This window comes from Sphaeramia orbicularis, chromosome 19 (genome assembly GCF_902148855.1).
Source record: "Sphaeramia orbicularis chromosome 19, fSphaOr1.1, whole genome shotgun sequence".
NCBI classification, from domain to species: Eukaryota; Metazoa; Chordata; class Actinopteri; order Kurtiformes; family Apogonidae; genus Sphaeramia; species Sphaeramia orbicularis.
This window is the reverse complement of record NC_043975.1, coordinates 52,521,513-52,539,224: the sequence shown is the minus strand read 5'-3', so window position 1 is coordinate 52,539,224 and position 17,712 is coordinate 52,521,513. Positions and strand designations below refer to the sequence as shown.

Genomic DNA, 17,712 nt, shown 5'->3' with positions numbered 1-17,712 from the left:
ATCAGTGACCGGCTTCTTCACCCACGCTGCACGAAGGAGAGATACCGCAGGTCCTTCCTTCCCTCTGCTGTCAGACTGAACAACCAGTCCTGCTCCCATTAGATCAATGCACAATGTGTAATAACAACCCTCCCTCCACTCCACTTATGTTATTCAATCCGTATTTATATATTTATATATATATTTATATATATATATATATTTTTTATATTTATAACCGTTTGCACTACATCATATCGAACAATATTTGCACTCTCCTTTTAAACACTTTTTTATTCAAATTTATATGACTGTTTTTATGTGTATGTGTATGTCTGTGTATGTTTTTTTTATGCTGCTAACAACACTGTGAATTTCCCCATTGTGGGATCAATAAAGGAATATCTTATCTTATCTTATCTTAGTTTGTAAATAAACCATTTATTTGTTAAAGGGCACAGTTTTTCTGTGGCTTGGGAGTGAGGAAAGGTGTCCAAGTATTCATGCTATGCCCTCGGGTCCTCTAGCCGAGGTGTAACAGGTCTGTGATCTAAAACTGTAAACTGCATGTTGTAATATTCTGTATCATCATTCTCATTGTTCCTGCTAAATAACACAAACAAATAAATAAATAAACAAATAAATTAGTTCTTCTCTATGATAAACGCCAATTATTTAAGTGGACCCATGTTCACTTTTTTTTCCTTCTTTTTTTCCTGTCTTTCTTGTCAGCATCATGAAGTGTTCTGGGGTCTGTTTGGCTGCCGTCGCTGTCTCAGTGTGGGTGTGACGTGTTCGCTGGGATCCTTTCAGACTCTGCCGGTGCTTCCTCTTCATGCAACATGTCTTCAAAAAGATAAGAGCTGCTACATTTAATCACCAGGCTCTCCACCTCCAGATTCTACACCAGGGATGTCAAACTCATTTTCTTTCAGGGGCCACATTCAACCCAGTTCAATCTCCGGTGGGCCAGACCAGTAAAATAATAACCTAACAGCCTATAAATAATGACACCTCCAAAATGTTCTCTTTGTTTGAGTGCAAAACATAGCATTAAATTAATGAAAATACTTACATTCACAAACTATCCAAACAAAAAAGTTTGGATGGGAAGAACCTGAAAAAACTGAAATTTCTGAGGGAAATTAAGTGTATTTTTAACATTATGCCTCAACTTATCATTAATACATGTGCATTACAGATCAGAACTACAAAGGCATAAGACATTTAGGAACAGGCAGAATATTGTTAAAATAGCACTTCATTTTCTTTAGACATTTCAGGTTGTCCATATTCAGGTTATTCACATTTTATTGTTAAACTATAGTTTGTGAATGTACATATTTCCATAATTTAACGTTATTTTTTTTTGCACTAAAACAGAAAAAAATGGAGTCGTCAGAATAGGTACAGGTTATTTTACAGTTATTTTACTTGAGATCATATTGGTCTGTATGTGGAGCCTGAACTAAAACACGTCTGGTATCCTTTATTACCTCCACCAGGAGGTATTGTGATCACTGTGCTTTGTGTGCGTGCGTGTTTGTTTGTTTGTTTGTGTGCAAGATAACTCAAAAAGTTATGGATGGATTTTCAGGAAATTTTCAGGAAATGTTGATACTGGCACAAGGAAGAAATTATTAAATTTTGGTGGTGATCGGGGGTGGGGGGGGGCGCTGATCTGCCTTGGCAGAGGTCTGTGCTCTGCGAGTGCTTCTCTTGTTCTTAATGTCTTCAGTGTAATTTTTGCAAATTCATCCCATGGCCCGGGTTGGACCCTTTGGCAGGCCACATTTGGCCCATGGGCATGCCTGTTTGGCATGCCTGTTCTACACCAACCAAATACATGAACTGCACTGGATGACTGCGTACCAGGGAGGAGGTGATGGATGCTGAGAACACTTAATGTTTTCTACAAATACGGCTTTAATGGATTTGATGTTGGATCAGCTGGCAGTGGAAGGAGCAACGCCATCATTATTTGGACATAAAATTGCCACAGGTAATTGCTTTGACTCTTCATAGTCTGAATGTTCTGGTGCTGTCTATTTGTTCTGCTGACCCACTTCCTGAGCGTCTGCCTGCGTATAATCTGATCCATGTTTTGTTCGTGGCAGAAACAGGTTCCCAGGCCAGGCTTGTTGTGCAGCTCATTCTCGTCCGTCTAATCCCACTGACTGCATGGCGGTAAGATGGCCCCCTCCTCCACTCATTAAAAACTTCCCCCTGCAGTATCAGCAGTAGCAGCGCTGATGACAGCGAGCTCAAACCCAGGTGGAGGTGAACCCAGGTCCATGTGAACGCCGCTGGACTCCGTCCTCCGCCGCCACACTGTCTCTTGATGTGACTGTGAGCACAGGCGGCGTCGACGTCGGTTTGAGGCCAGAATGAGCGCCACGCAGGGCCCGTGTCCTCGGTGTCACTGTCAGCGACGGCCAAATCTCCGACCCGCTGAGACTGAAAACCAGCCGGAGCCAAGAGCCTTCAGGTGTCTTAAAGCTTTGACAATAACAGACGACAGGGAGCTTTTCCTATTAACCTTCTCCACATTATATAAGATGGCCAAAGGAGAGAAGAACCATCCACAACCACAGCAAATTCAGCACCCACTGTAGTCATCTGAGCACACCAATAGAACACAAACACTGATTTTCAGGACTATGTGGAACCAGTGTGGTTATTTCCTGTCTGTGTTGTGTAATTTGTTCTATGGAGAATCAGCGTTCAGTTTCTGTGCTCCGTAGATCTGGAACAAACTACCAGAAAATATCAGGTCTGAGATCTGAGAGTCAGTGCAGGTTCCAGACTCACCTGTTCACTGCTGCCTTTGACTAAAAGGATTTGGACTTTTTACATTTTAGATTCTCCTTTGAAACTCTGCACTGCAACTCTTACTTTAATATGTGTGTGTTTTATATTTTTGGGTTTATGTGTTGTTTTCTTACTCGCTGTGTTTAATCACCTTTTACATGTTTCTTTTATAGTGTTTTAAATGTGTTTCTTTTTCCCTGTCGTTGTATTTCAATGTCCTGTGTGAAGCACTTTGATTTACCTTGTTGTTAAAATGTGCAATACAAATAAACTTGCCTTGCCTGTGGTGTTCCACAGGGCAGAAGGAAGAGTCTCAGGTATAACTCAAAGGCAAATTTGTTCTGAACATAAAGAAAATACAATAGCGTGACGGAGCAGTCACGGCTGGTAGCTCTGCTCGGTCTCCACCTCCCTCATGGTACTGACTAATTTCACAGTAAAATAACAAATAACATACAAATAACAAAATACCCTATAACTGATCATAAAGAAAATACAATAATGCAGTGGATCAGTCACAGCTGGTAACTCTTTTCCCCTATAAAACAGTTAGCACTATTAACTTTAGCATAGTACATCACAGATGTCACTGAAAGGTACCAGAATTATCAATTACAACAAAATGACCTCAAAGTGATCTCCGTGCCATATTTTACATGCTGAAATAACCATTCTCACAATTACAACAAGAATTTCTGATTGTTAAACTTTGCTTCTGTGGAGGACCAAGCCTGTAAACGTACCCTGAGCATCCCTCATGGTACTGACTAACTTCTGCTTCTGCCAGTCAGAAGGAGGAGCCTCTGAACCAATGAGCACCACTTAACTACACTGCCAACAGTTTGTTTTTATTTATCTGCCTCAGAGATTAAACGTGCTAAATGTTACATATTTTAATAAGATCAATTGGAAAACAAATGACAAAAGTGCTGGTTTGCTGATTTTTTAAAGGTATATGATGAAGTGTTATTACCTCCGCCAAGGAGGTTATGTTTTTGCCAGGGTTTGTTTGTTTGTTTGTCTGTTTATGTGTTTGTTTGTTTGTTTGTTTGTCTGTCTGTTAGTGTGCAACATAACTCAAAAAGTTATGGACAGATTTGGATGAAATTTTCAGGGTTTGTTGGAAATGGGATAAGGAAGAAATGATTAAATTTTGGTGGTGATCGGGGGTGGGGGGGCCCACGGGGGGGGGGGGGGGGTGGGGGGACTGATCAGCCTTGGCGGAGGTCTGCGCTCTTCGAGTGCTTCTAGTTACACATATATGTTGGTGTATGTGCATTTATACAATAGATTTATAAATGTTCCACTAGATAGAACCAGTAAAGTGAATGTACTGTAATGTGCAGACAGTGTTTTGAAGTAAATCTGAGACTAATATTCCTTTGGAGTATAACCCAATCTCTCATTAATTCTCAAATTTCACATTTTGACCCATGACTGTATCTTGGAAACTTCAGCCAACCAGGATTTTGGACTTGATTTTTCTTTATCACTGACTCACACTTCGTAAAAGTTCACTACCTTTATTCTGGAAGCATTTTACCCGTAGACCAGTGTTACTGACATATGGAGGGCAAGTGGAAGCACAATTCTGTTACATGTGTTAAATGTATGGTATTGTTGTTTTTTTTCTCTCTCTCTCTGCAGTGAGTTGTTTTTAAGATCAGTGTCTAAGATGATCTGATGGAACTCATGCTCTCATGTCCTGTATAACAGTTTGTCCACATCTTCACAATGTTCAATCCAATGAAACAGGAAACCTACTGAAACGGGCTGTCACCTATTGTATGGACATAATTGGATGTATTAAATAGCATGTTATCACACCAGATAACAATATATATAAAATGCCCATCATTATTTTATATTTTTTAGCTCCAAAATATTACATATTATATTACACACCAACAAAAATAGCATCGAATTACTGTATGTCATCTCCTCTCTCTTCCCCACCATTCCTGTCTTCTCTGCACTGACTCTAATACAGGCTAGACCTACTTATGGGGGATAAGTAGCTCTCAGCTCTTGGAGGGTTTGGAGACCCCTGCCATAGAGGAACATCCTGAATTTAATCACCACTAATCTTCCATTAAGCAGAATTAGCAAACATTCACTGGTTTGAGCATTAACATGTGAAAACCACCTGCTTTTTGTTGGTTTTTAATCATGTATGTGGGAAAAGTTAGTCATTCATTTCATTCATTTTCCAAACAACTGAATCCTGGAGAAGGTGATGGGGATGCTAGAGCCTATCCCAACTACTACTGATGTACTGTGGAATGGAAGGAAGTACAGAATATAGTGCACCACGCAAGATCAGCATGAGCCCCCGGGCCAAATGGAGTCTATATAAGCTCTGCAAGACTGCACCAGATGTGCTATGCTTTCTTTTGAGGCTCATGACGATAGTGTGGCAGAAGGGAATAATACCAAAGGCGTGGCGAAGGGCTGGAGGTGTGCTAATTCCCAAGGAGAAGGAAGTAACACATCTCAGTCAATTCTGATCAATTTACCTTCCCAACATTCAGGGGAAAATCTTTTTCAGCATAATAGCACAGAGAGGAACAAGTATGTCAACGCATCCATACAGAAGGCTGGCATTCCTGGGTTCTCTGGTTGCTTGGAACATACCACTATGATCTGGCACCAGATCCAAGTGGTGAAGAAGGACAAAAGAGATCTCCATGTCATCTTCCTTGACTTGGGCAATGCTTTTGGCTCAGTTCCCTATAACCTCCTCTGGGAATCCTTCAATTTCTGCCACGTTCCATCATCCATCACTACTCTGGTAAAAGCCTACTCTGAAGACCTGCAGCTGTGCTTTACAACAGCCAACTTCACAGCAGCACGGCAGCATGTAGACGTAGGCAGCATGGCAGGCTGTACAATCTCACCCGTGGCTTTCACAGAGGCCATGGAGGTAATCATCAGGGCCTTAAGATGGGTGGTTGGGGGTGACCGAGCTAAGAATGGGATCCGTCTTTCACCTATGTGAGCATATATGACCATATGACATGACCACTCTGACCACCACTGCAGCATTCACCTGGAGGCTACTTGGGAAAGTGCAGGGGAACATCAGGTTAGCCTGGATGAAAATCAAGCCGAGCAAGTCACAAAGTATCTCAATAGTCAAGGGAGAGCTTAAAAATGTGAGATGTCTGAGATGTCTGAGCAACCTGTTAAAAGCCTGAGAAGATGATACAATGCAAGCCCCAGGGACAAAGATCAAGTGTATCAACTAAGGCAGGGCATCCCCAACAGCCTGGAAAACACCAACAGGTCCCTACTACCTGGGAAGCTCAAGCTCTGGTGCCTGCAGTTTGGACTTCTCCCCCATGTAATGCGGCCACTCACCATTTATGAGGTCCCAGTAACAACTGTGGAGAAGATGGAGCAAGCAATCACTTCATACGTGAAGAAATGGCTAGGACTCCCACGCTGTCTGACCAACATCAGCCTCTATAGCAAAGGGGTCCTTGAACTATCACGAGCCTCACTGAAGAGTTCAAGTGCTCTAAAGTGAGACTCCAGCTAACCTTGAAGGACTCCAGAGACCAGACCATCAGCAATGCTGCACCACCCCTGTTAACTGGATGGAAATGGACACCATCCCAGACAGTGTAGCATGCTACGTCAGCCCTGAGGCACAACAATATTGTGGGGCATGTCCATCTGGGAAGAGGAGGCTTTGGCCTTGCAGCAAGTAAACAATCTTGGCGCAAGGTCTCAACATCAGAGAAGAGGAAAATGATGGTCAAGGAGGTGCACCGTCAGGAGGAGGCTGAAAGAAGGCCAAAGGCTGTCTCTCTTGCCAAGTAAGGACAATGGATGAGGTGGGAAGGCCTAGAGAGGAGGAAGCTCAGCTGGAGGGAGCTCTGGGACATGGAGGCAAGCAACATCACTTCCATCATCAGAGATGTGCTCCCATCTCCAAAAAATCTCCACCAGTGGTATGGCAAGGATCCAATCTGTGCCCTCTGTCCAACTCCAGCAACTCTAAAACACATCTTGAGTGGTTGTAGGACCTACCTTACCCAGGAGCCCTATACCTGGAGGCACAACCAGATCCTCAAGAGTCTGGCAGCAGCTCCTGAGAACCAGAGGAATACTATCAACCTCTTGCCCCTGAAGACAACCAACTCTTTCACGGCACCAACATTCATCCGAGAAGGACAGGAAAAGCCAAACCATCCTATCAAAGCAGAAGCTGAGTGGCTAGCCATGACCTGGGATTGGAAGATGCTAGTTGATATTGGCCAGCAGCTAATCTTTCCACCTGAAATCGCAGCCACCGCCCTTAGGCCAGACTTGGCACTCTGGTCTGCTTCACTTAAGTTTGTATATGTCAGAGAGCTCACAGTCCCATGGAAGCATTCAGCTGAAGAGGCCTATGAGTGCAAAAAACTGCGCTACACAGAACTGGCAGCGGAGGTGCAACACCGAGGGTGGAAGGCAAAAATGTATCCGGTTGAAGTGGCTTGGAGAGGTTTCGTGGCTTCTTCCACCATCAGGCTGCTGAAAGACCTGGGTACTCATGGGCAGGCTCTGTGGAAGACAATTAGATCAGTCTCTGAAGAAGTCAAAAGAAGCAGCCAGTGGAAATGGATCAAGCGGAAGGACCTATGTTGGACTCTAAGAACATCAACTTGACCCATCCATTAATCCCCCTACCCCATCCCCAACTTGACAACCCGGGTCTGAACCCCCGAGTAGGAAAGTAAACAAGGTTTGCGGTCAGCATGAGGCTTGACTCAGGGAAGAGGACGCCCCCGCCTTGCATAGTCCCAGGAGCTGCGCCATTCAAACATCCAGGCATTTCTCTCAGTTGGGCATGGGACACCAGCTCAGGCTGGATCACTGTGTAGCTGGCCACCTTTGATAAGGGTGTCTAGTGCTGAAAGGCCGAAACATCCTATGACTCAAAGGTACACTAGTGATGATGTGTCCAAAATTTACTGAGATACAGCTCCCATCCCCCTCTCAACATCTCCCTGGAATTTTCCTCCACAGCTGTAGTCGAGTGTAAGACTGAACCTGGAAAATGGACAGTTCATGATTCTGTCAACCCTGGACATGTCACCAGTTCATTACAGAGCTGATGTAGACAGATGAATAATCATTCGCTCTCTCATTCACGTCTAAAGGCAGTTTAAAGTTAAACTAATTAAGATCAACTAAAGCTCAATAAATAACCATAATAATAACGACGTTACCATTCTAAGCACTGCATAAAGAATTTAATTACAACTGAATTGTGTATTTTAGAGTCTTCAAACTTCACTGTGTGCTCTGGATGGTCACCAGGCTAATAGTTAACATTGTGTGTGTGTGTGTGTGTGTGTGTGTGTGTGGGGGGGGGGGGGGCACTGGTTTGATGTGTAATTAGCATGTTGTTGTGGTGTTGCAGTGCCAGGCCGGGGCTACCATGTCACATGGTGTTTCACCCATAACCACATCCTCTAAAACAGGGGTATCAAACATGCGGCCCGGGGGCCAAATCCAGCCCACCAAAGGGTCCAATCTGGGCTGAATCTGTGAAATACACAAATTACACTGAAGATATTAACAATCAAAGGTGTCAAAATCATTTTAATTCAGGTTCCACATACAGATCAATCAGACCTCCAGTGGGTCAGACCAGTTAAATATGATCATAATAACCTGTACATAATGACAACCGCAAATTTTACTGTTTTAGTGTAAAAAAAAAGTAAAATTACATGAAAATGTTTACATTAACAAACTATCCTTTTACAAAAAATGTCACTAACCTGAACAAAAATATGAACAACCTGAAATGTCTACAGGGAAGTAAATGTAAGTAAATTACTAATATTCTGTCTGTTACTAAATGTTTTGTGTCGTGTAAGTTGTAACACACACACATTTGTAAATGATAAACTGAGACCTAATACTGTTCAAATTGCACTTGTTTTTCTTCAGACATTTCCAGTTGTTCATATTATTCAGATTTTTAAGGGAATGCTGTAGATGTAAACATTATCATCATTTTCACTGTCATTATTTTACTGGTCCAGCCAACTTGATGCCACACTGGGCTGAATGTGGCCCTGGAACTGAAATGAGTTTGACACCCCTGCTCTAAACAGATAGAAGAGGCACATGGAGGGGGGTGGGGCACGTGGCCGAGATAACACACTGTACTCAGCAGGAGAAACTCCTTCCTCCCTGTGCTCATGTTTACTCACCCCTGACAGGGCAGAAATGTGCAGTGAACACAGACTTGTGTGGGTGGGAGGGGGCGTCGACAGTCAGAAGACAGAAAAGCGCTTCGCTCACGTTACAGTCAGCATTATGGGATGTCAGTCAAATGCAATATTCAGCCGTATTCTGTCAAGAAGATGACTCAGCCATGGGAATAATAAAGCTGCATCTCAAAAGTGCTACATAATTGTCTTTCAATATTCAGTTTGATTTGACCTTATTTTGTGTTTGAATAATCTCATAAAATAATAAAATGTTGATGACGCGCTGCTGCTGCTGTGGGAGGATGCACTATGTGTGGTAATATAAGCTTACCCCAAACTTTAGTCAGTGCAGTCAATGATTGTGATCGATCTTAAATACCTATACAATCTTAGATATATCATGTACTTTAATATGCTGTCAAAACTGTCCTACTAAGCTAATGTTCATTTCAAAAATGAATTTGTCAGTTATCAGTGAACACAGAGTGTTTCACTGATACAGTGAAACGTCAGCATTTCAGTGTTCAGTCTAAGTCTGCATCAAGTTGCAGAGTTTGTGTAACATTTTGTTTTGCAACTGCTGAAGAAATAATAACAGAATTACCGTACATCCGTCAGCTGCTTTGAAAGATGGTTTAGAATTATGTATAGAGCGTTAACATGTTTAGCATTCATTCCCAAACCCCGACGGGACAAAGGAGGCTGTAATTCATGGAAACACTGCAGTGTAACAGATGCAAGCAAAGGGAAATAATGCCTGTGTTGACTTCATCTAGAAAATGGCATCATTGTAATAATAACGTTGGCCCAAACTAATTAAAAAAAAAAAAAGAAAGATTTTCTTGTCTGATACAACACAAAGCCATGACACTCAGACTAAACCTGTAGAAACCACAAAAACTACAGGAGATCCTGTTACAGTCTGGCTGTACATGAACACATGAAATGAAGAAAAAGGCAGAGGACTAAAAGCAGAGGCAGTGGGAGCGGTACCTGGACTCTGGTGGGAACAGGTAGAGTGACCAGGTGTCCCTCTGTCGACACCACTCAGGCTGTTTCTTCTCCAACCAGCGGAACAGTCGGGCAAAACGACCCTGGAATACACATGCACACCACATTCAGCAGCTGGGTTTTCTTCATAGACCAGAAATCAGCAGACCATCATTCATTTGTGTTGTTTTTCAGGTCATTTGGTTTGTGCAAATCCACTGTTTGATGAGTTTTAAAGGTTGAACCTCTGAACATACACTATGTTATCTGCATCTGATTTCAGATTAAGGGTTAATCAATCAATCAATCAATCAAACTTTATTTCTATAGCACTTTTCATACATGTTACATGTAGCACAAAGTGCTTCACAACAAAACCCCCCACAGTCCCGCAGTTGCAAATAAAAATACAAGCAATCAAAGTAAAATTTACAGTAAGAGTTTAATTAAAAGCTAGCCTAAAAAGATAAGTTTTAAGTTTACTTTTAAAAATCTGAACACTGGCAGCGGACCTCAGGTCCTCAGGTCGGCTGTTCCATAGTTTGGGGCCATAAAAGCTGAATGAGGCCTCACCATGAGTCTTAGTGTGGACTCTAGGAACAGTTAACAGATGACTACCTGAGGACCTGAGGGTCCCAGAGGGCTCATATGTTAAAAGCAAATCAGATAAATAAATAGGGCTAAGACTGTTAAGAGTTTTAAAAACCAATAAAAGCACTTTAAAACTGATCCTTAATGTTCGAGGTTAGGGGGTTACATTTAAGTCATATATTAACTAATGATAAACTAGCACTAACTTAAGGTAAGAGCTCATGATTTTTAGCTTAAGTACCTTTACAGGATGTATACATGCATATTTAAAGACTACAGTTCTTATATATGTATATACCAGATGACCCTTAAACCCTGACCAGAACATATATGTCATGTACAAATGTAACATATGTACAGTACATTTGTAATATATCTAATGTATATATGTGATATATGTAATGTATATATTAGTGCTGTTAACATTTTTAATCAGATTAATCACAGAGTTGATTAATTTCGATTAATCACGATTAAATAGCATTCATTTTTAATCTATATTAATAGTGTTTCATTGACTAAGCGCAAATAGACTCAAGAAGGGAATATATATATATATATATATATATATATATATATATATATATATATATATGTGTACTCCATGTGTTTATTGAATACTTTCAAGTTTCAACAAAACAACTTGAAACACCTGTTCCGTCTTCACTTTTTTTTGTACTCAAATTTCCCATCTACAGTTTAGCTCCTTCTGTCTTCATGGGTTGGTTCTGCTGCCTGACTCCACCTGAACCACTGCCCATTCGTGTATGTGTGACAGTCACTACGGGGACCGACTGCACCCGAAATGCATGACCACAGACGTTCAGAGTCACTCTGCACTGCAGATGGTTTAACTGCATTAAAATTAGTAACCAGATTAATCATGATGATGGATTAATCTGTGTTAATGTATAAATTTTGACAAACCTAGTCAACATACATATATATATATATATATATATATATATATATATATATATATATATATATGTGTGTGTGTGTGTGTGTGTGTGTGTATACATATATATATATATATATATATATATATATGTGTGTGTGTGTGTGTGTGTGTGTGTGTGTGTGTATACATATATATATATATATATATATATATATATATATATATATATATATATATATACAGGGTGGGGAAGCCAAATGTACACTGAACATGTAGTTGTTTTTTCTCAGCAGACACTACGTCAGTTGTTTTGAACCCAAACATATACTGATGTCATAATCATACCTAACACTATTATCCATACCTTTTCACAAACTTTTGCCCATATGAGTAATCAGGAAAGCAAACGTCAAAGAGTGTGTGATTTGCTGAATGCACTCGTCACACCAAAGGAGATTTCAAAAACAGTTGGAGTGTCCATAAAGACTGTTTATAATGGAAAGAAGAGAATGACTATGAGCAAAACTATTACCAGAAAGTCTGGAAGTGGAGGAAGCAACAAAAAACGTACCAAAGCTTTTATTAAAGCTCTCAAATCCAAAATCCTAAAGGATCCAACCAAATCCATCCAGATACCAGGTATTGCCATGGCTTAAAGCAAACTACCCAGATGGAAATTATGTTGGACACAGGATGGTGCTCCAGCCCACACAGCTAGAAAAATACAAGATTTCTGCAAATCCAACTTTAGCAATTTTTGGGAATCATGTTTACGGCCGCCCTCTAGCCCAGATCTAAACCCTCTGGATTCTGCTATTTGGGGCATTTTAGAACATGCTACCAACAGAACATAACACAGCAATGTGGACTTTCTTAAAGATACTATTAAAGAAGAATGGGAGAAGTTGTCACCCGAATATTAGAGGAACACTTGCGCAAGTTTCAGGAAGCGTGTGACGGCAGTTATTGAGAAAGAAGGAGGACACATAGAATAAAAACATTTTCTATTATGGACATTTTCTTGTGGCAAATAAATTCTCACGACTTTCAATACACTGTCTTTCAATCCCTGCCTCAAAATATTGTACATTTTGCTTCCCCACCCTGTGTACATATATATATATATATATATATATATATATATATATATATATATATATATATATATATATATATATCAAATGTATATATATATATAATATGTCATCTCTGCTCCAAACCCTAAAGACAGGCTCTGTCTCTCAAACTATGCTTTGGAGGACATTTAATCTTCTAAACCAGTAAATAAGAAATATGGCCAAATACACACACATACACACACACACACACACACGAATGCAAACACACTGACCATATTGACTTCCTCTTCTGCGTTTTCGTCTTCAGTGTTTTCCTCCAGAGAAACATGTGTGGGGCCCAGGGCTGTGGGAGAACCCTTTCCATTACAGTCTCTGTGTTCTGGGGGGTGTAGCTGGCCCAGTGAGGGGGGTCTGGAGCTATGCATACTGGCTGACCGGTACAGGAAGGGCACCTGGAGGAAAGACAAGGGCGGAAACATACATGGAAGATAGATTCATAGAAAATGAACTATATAGATGTTATACATTAACACCATAGCTGAGGTGATGTTGAGTGGGCTTAGCCTGAGGCCGGGGTGGAACTCCAGGGTTCATGCTGGTCTTCATGCGTTTGTTCTTTTAGCCCTTCCCCCATTGGTTTTCTCTAACATTAAAGTTGCGTCTGACTTTTGTCACCAATTTTTAATCAAATCTGTAAAACCTGAGTCAAAGCCTAAGTATCATGGATCAGGAAGTCTTTCTGGGATTACGCACTTAAATCTCTTCCCTCAGGGTGAACAATTTCAAAGTGTACTCCACCGTAAACAACCCATTTGTTAAAAACAGAGCTGGTAGGTCACGTGGGCATTCTCAGGAAGCGGAGCTCCATGCAGCTGCAGTAGCAACAGGCAATGAAGCCGTTCCCATGTTTGTTGCTGCTGCGGCCATAATGCGGCTGCGTGGAGCTCCACTTCCCACAATGCACATTGTGACAAATTTATGAAAATGTGCAAATGAATGAATATGCTCTGTGTTTAAAAATGATGCTCTGACCAGGCGTCACTATGCAACAGCTTCAAACTGGAGTAGCTGATGTGTCTAAACTGTTCAGCTGGACTGAAAGGCAGAGGATTTAATGACTTCTATGGACTGAAGGTCTTCATATTTCTTTTCTCTTCCAAAAATTAATGAGAATGTTTAATTGTGGTGAGCGCAGGTACAGTCTTCTGATTTTAGATCAATGTAGACTGATTTAGATTTAGTGGATAAAAAGAAGGAAACTCTTTGATTCTTTCAGAGGACTTGCTGGGGGTATTATATTATATAATATATACTATTATATATAATATATATTATATTTGATATATAAGGAATTCACTCAAAAACACATCAGTGGCGTTTGTATCATAATTATGTGCAGTGTTGGGTTTAAATGTAACAGATGTGTCTACTACACATTTATATAGAGGTTAGTTACAGTGGAAGTGCATATGAAACTGTACACAAGTCCAGCACATCCTGTTCCATCCGACTCTACTTGAAAGTCAAACTACTGATTCTCTAAAATGGTGGAAATGAGCCTCATTTACAGGTGTTTGCAGGTGCACTCTGGATATGTTTCAGTTTGGTTTATTTTTCATATGATTATCTTTCAGGGACGTTTTGATTTAAAGTTGATTTTCCCATTCTTAGACACTCGGGAACATCTGTTTGAATCTATTTCACTTTGAAATCCTCCAGCTCTGGAGTTAATTGTTTCTTGCCATGAAGGAGACTCCTTCCCAGGAGTCTCTGAGTCGATACCGTTTCTCTTCCAGCCAAAAATGACAGCAGGTGGATTCACTGATTAACATTCCTTTAGTCAGATAGGATTAGAACGGGTAAATACAGCTGCTGAAAACCTGACACTGGTCCATGTTGGCATTCACATTCAGACCTAAAGCAGTTCTAGTATGTGACAAACCTGAAAATGTTTAGTACATATATCGTCATCTTCCTAAAATAATTGCCTGAGTTATAAAAAAAAACTTAATCAGAAACTGTGTATTTGATGATATAAGCAAAAAGTCATTTTTGTCAAAAAGGCGATGGTGAGGGTTTACAGTTTGGGGAATTTAGGCCAAAAGACCCAGAAGAACTCAGAGAGTTGAAATGAGCTAATGATGCAAACATCTATAAATGAACGTTTAAGGCTCACTGCTTTCATGGTGTTCATGTGACTGTGCATCTAGTGCAGATGTAATTTCCACTTAGGGTATAGTGGACTGTATGCTACTTAATTAGAAACAAGAAATGTCTATAATGACTGTGAACATAACCACTGCAAAAAGCAGGTTTTTCTAGGTTAGGTTATAACCTTTAGGCTCCAGAGGTTTTTTTTTTTTTTTTTTTTTTTCATATTTAGTTTTGATATTAAGATTTCAAAAAGCTGTCTCTTTCATTTAGTTATGTCGCTGACTTTGGAGCTTACCAGAACCTGATTAATTTACAGGTTTTACATGCAGATTAGCTGGTTAGTTTCATTTCATTACAGATTGGAACCACACACCTATGCTCCCTTGTGTAACTCCCATTTTTCAACTTTTCAGTTAAGTGTATTTTAACCGCAGTACACACTCAAAGATAAGTGAAAGGAACAGCCCCTTAACAAACATCACCTACCAGAAAATGGAACAGAGGGAAGAGGAAGTCCACCGTGAGGAACTGTAACCATGGGTGCAGTATGGTGGACTCAGTCCCAGGAAAAGCCCTGTTGGCTCAGTCTAAAGGCTGCTTTACGTTTACCGCATCAGCCAGCTCTGCAAGGCTTCACGCGGTCAGCTGATGTCATTTTCACAGCCACGCCCCTTCACGCGACTCATCTCAAGCGGAAACTTTCCGCGTCGCGCACCTCAGAAAATTTGTAAGAGACGCTCGGACAACATGGCCGACATTCAGGAGCTCCTGATGGTAGAAGTACAGAAGTACAGGCACTGGGATGAGTGGGACCACCAGGACCACAAGACCACCAGGACCACCAGGACCACCACCACAGCCGAGTGGGGAATGGTTCAGCTACAGTCGGCAAAGAGGAGGAATGGGCAAAAAAAACGGGAAAAACCTTCAGGACAAAGGCAAAAAAGACCAGCAAAGAGAGAAGTGGAGGCCCAGGGGGGAGGGGCCAAACGTCCCACGGATTCTGACAGAGTTGAGCTGGATCTGGAATTTTATTAAACACAGGAAACACACACAAATGTCCCTCTGGAGGAGGGAAGTTTATTGATAACTATGTGAAAACAAGAAACAAACTGATGAATTTTCTTCTTCTGTAGTTTTTTTTACTGTGACAGACGTGTGTTTGTGGCACACTGCCCCCTGCAGTTTGGGAACAGACACCGCGTGCAGCCGTCCAGAGGATAAAAGCACCACGCGTCTATTTTCCGCATGTCACATTCGTGCGGCAAACATAAACCAGCCTTTAGGCTACAAGGACATGGACGTGGTTTTCATTAGAAACTTCAGAAACATGGCATTAGTTTTGGATCTTCTCAAATACCCTGAATCACCAGAACTTTTAGGTTGAGATGTAAGAACATAGAAGAAGAATTCTGCACAAAACAAAACCCACTGTGGGTTTGCCAGCGGTGTTGGGTTTACGCTCAGCTGTGCTGTGGGGTCAAGTATCAGACTTTTTATTGGGGGTGGGGGTGGGGGGGTGGTGACAATGACAGATGAGTGCGCACCTGCAGCAGAGCATCGGGCGGTAAATCCATGGAGCTCCGTGTCTCCATCGACTCCATCCTCCGGTGCCTGGTCTGGGACTGGGACATGGAATCTGTCCTGGCCAATGAGGCGTCGTCGTCCTCCATCAAACCGCCACCCACTTCCCCGCTGCCTTCGCCCTCGTCAGAGCTGGTCCCTCCCTCTCCAGACAGGAGCGACTGCCGCTCTCCAGACTGGCGTTTCTGACGTTTGAGTGACGGGGCTCGACCCAGGCTGTTCCAGCTGGACCGGCGGCTGGTTCGACCGCTGCCGGAACTCCAGGGGGCGTAAGGAGACGAACTCCTGGCACTGATCTGGAACAGGGAGGCAGAGACAGGATGACAACCACTAGCCCTCAGCCGTCCAAACTCAACTTCACTGGCTGTTGATGCGTAGTCTTCAACCCTGTACCCCCTGAGACATGAGTTCAGGTAACCGCTCACAGTTGAACCCAGGGGTCTCAAACATGCGGCCCACCAAAGGGTCCAATCCAGCCCCTGGGATGCCAAAAATTCCACAGTCTTGAATTGAATTAAGCAAAACACTTAGCTTGAATTAAGGAAAAAATCTTGAATTAAGCCAAAAAAAATCTTCAATTAAGTAAAAAAGTCTTGAATTAAGCCAAAAAAAAATCTCAAATTTAGCAAAAAATCTTGAATTAAGCCAAAAAAAAATCTTCAAGTAAGTAAAAAAAAATCTTTAATTAAGCCAAAAAAAAATCTTCAATTAAGTAAAAAAATCTTCAATTAAGCCAAAAAAATCTTGAATCAAGCCCAAAAAAATTTAGAATTAATAACGGCATTTTTCCCCCTTTGTTTTAGTGCAAAAAATCACATTAAATTCGGAAAATCTTTCCATTTCCAAACTCTCCTGTACCAATAAAATGTGACTAACCTGAACAAATGTGTCCAACCTGAAATGTCTGTATTAAATTCAGTCCAGTTTGAACTCTTTTCTTCCTGTTCCTCAGTGTTTAGTGTCTTTGGAGATCTGATCCAGAATGCACATGGACTAATGAGAAGTGGAGGAAGAAGACTGAGAAAATTACACTGATTTTACTGAAGAAATTTGAGTTTTTTCAGGTTATTCACATTTTTTTGTTTGGACAGTTTAAAAAAGTAAGTATTTTTATCACTTAATGGGGTTTTTTTGCACTAAAACACAGACAAAAATGTGCAGTTGTCATTATTTCTGGGTTCTTCTGTTCTTGTTTTCCTGGTTGGGTCCACTGCAGATCAGATCAGACTGAATGTGGAACCTGAAAGAACAGCAGTTTGAGAACCCTGGTTTACCCCTTTAACCCCTCAGATATGAGTCCAGGTAAAGGTCCTGCTGTCAGCTGTCGTCTGTTTCAGTGTCCTACAGCTGCTGTGAGTATGTGCTGGTGTTTTTCTGACACCTTAGACTAGTCAGTGGGGTTTTCGGA

At 41.4% G+C, this 17,712-nt stretch overlaps 1 protein-coding gene across 1 annotated transcript in view; it reads right to left on the bottom strand.

The window, feature by feature from the left end:
* LOC115439494 (voltage-dependent T-type calcium channel subunit alpha-1G-like) overlaps positions 1-17,712 on the bottom strand; it is a 107,867-nt gene that overhangs the window by 34,780 nt on the left and 55,375 nt on the right. Inside the window, exons 9-11 of the mRNA XM_030163308.1 lie at positions 16,268-16,600; positions 12,839-13,018; positions 9,999-10,099 (exon numbers count right to left, since the gene is read on the bottom strand). Of these exons, the coding sequence (XP_030019168.1) occupies positions 9,999-10,099; positions 12,839-13,018; positions 16,268-16,600 (614 nt within the window). The remainder of the gene's footprint in view (positions 1-9,998; positions 10,100-12,838; positions 13,019-16,267; positions 16,601-17,712) is intronic.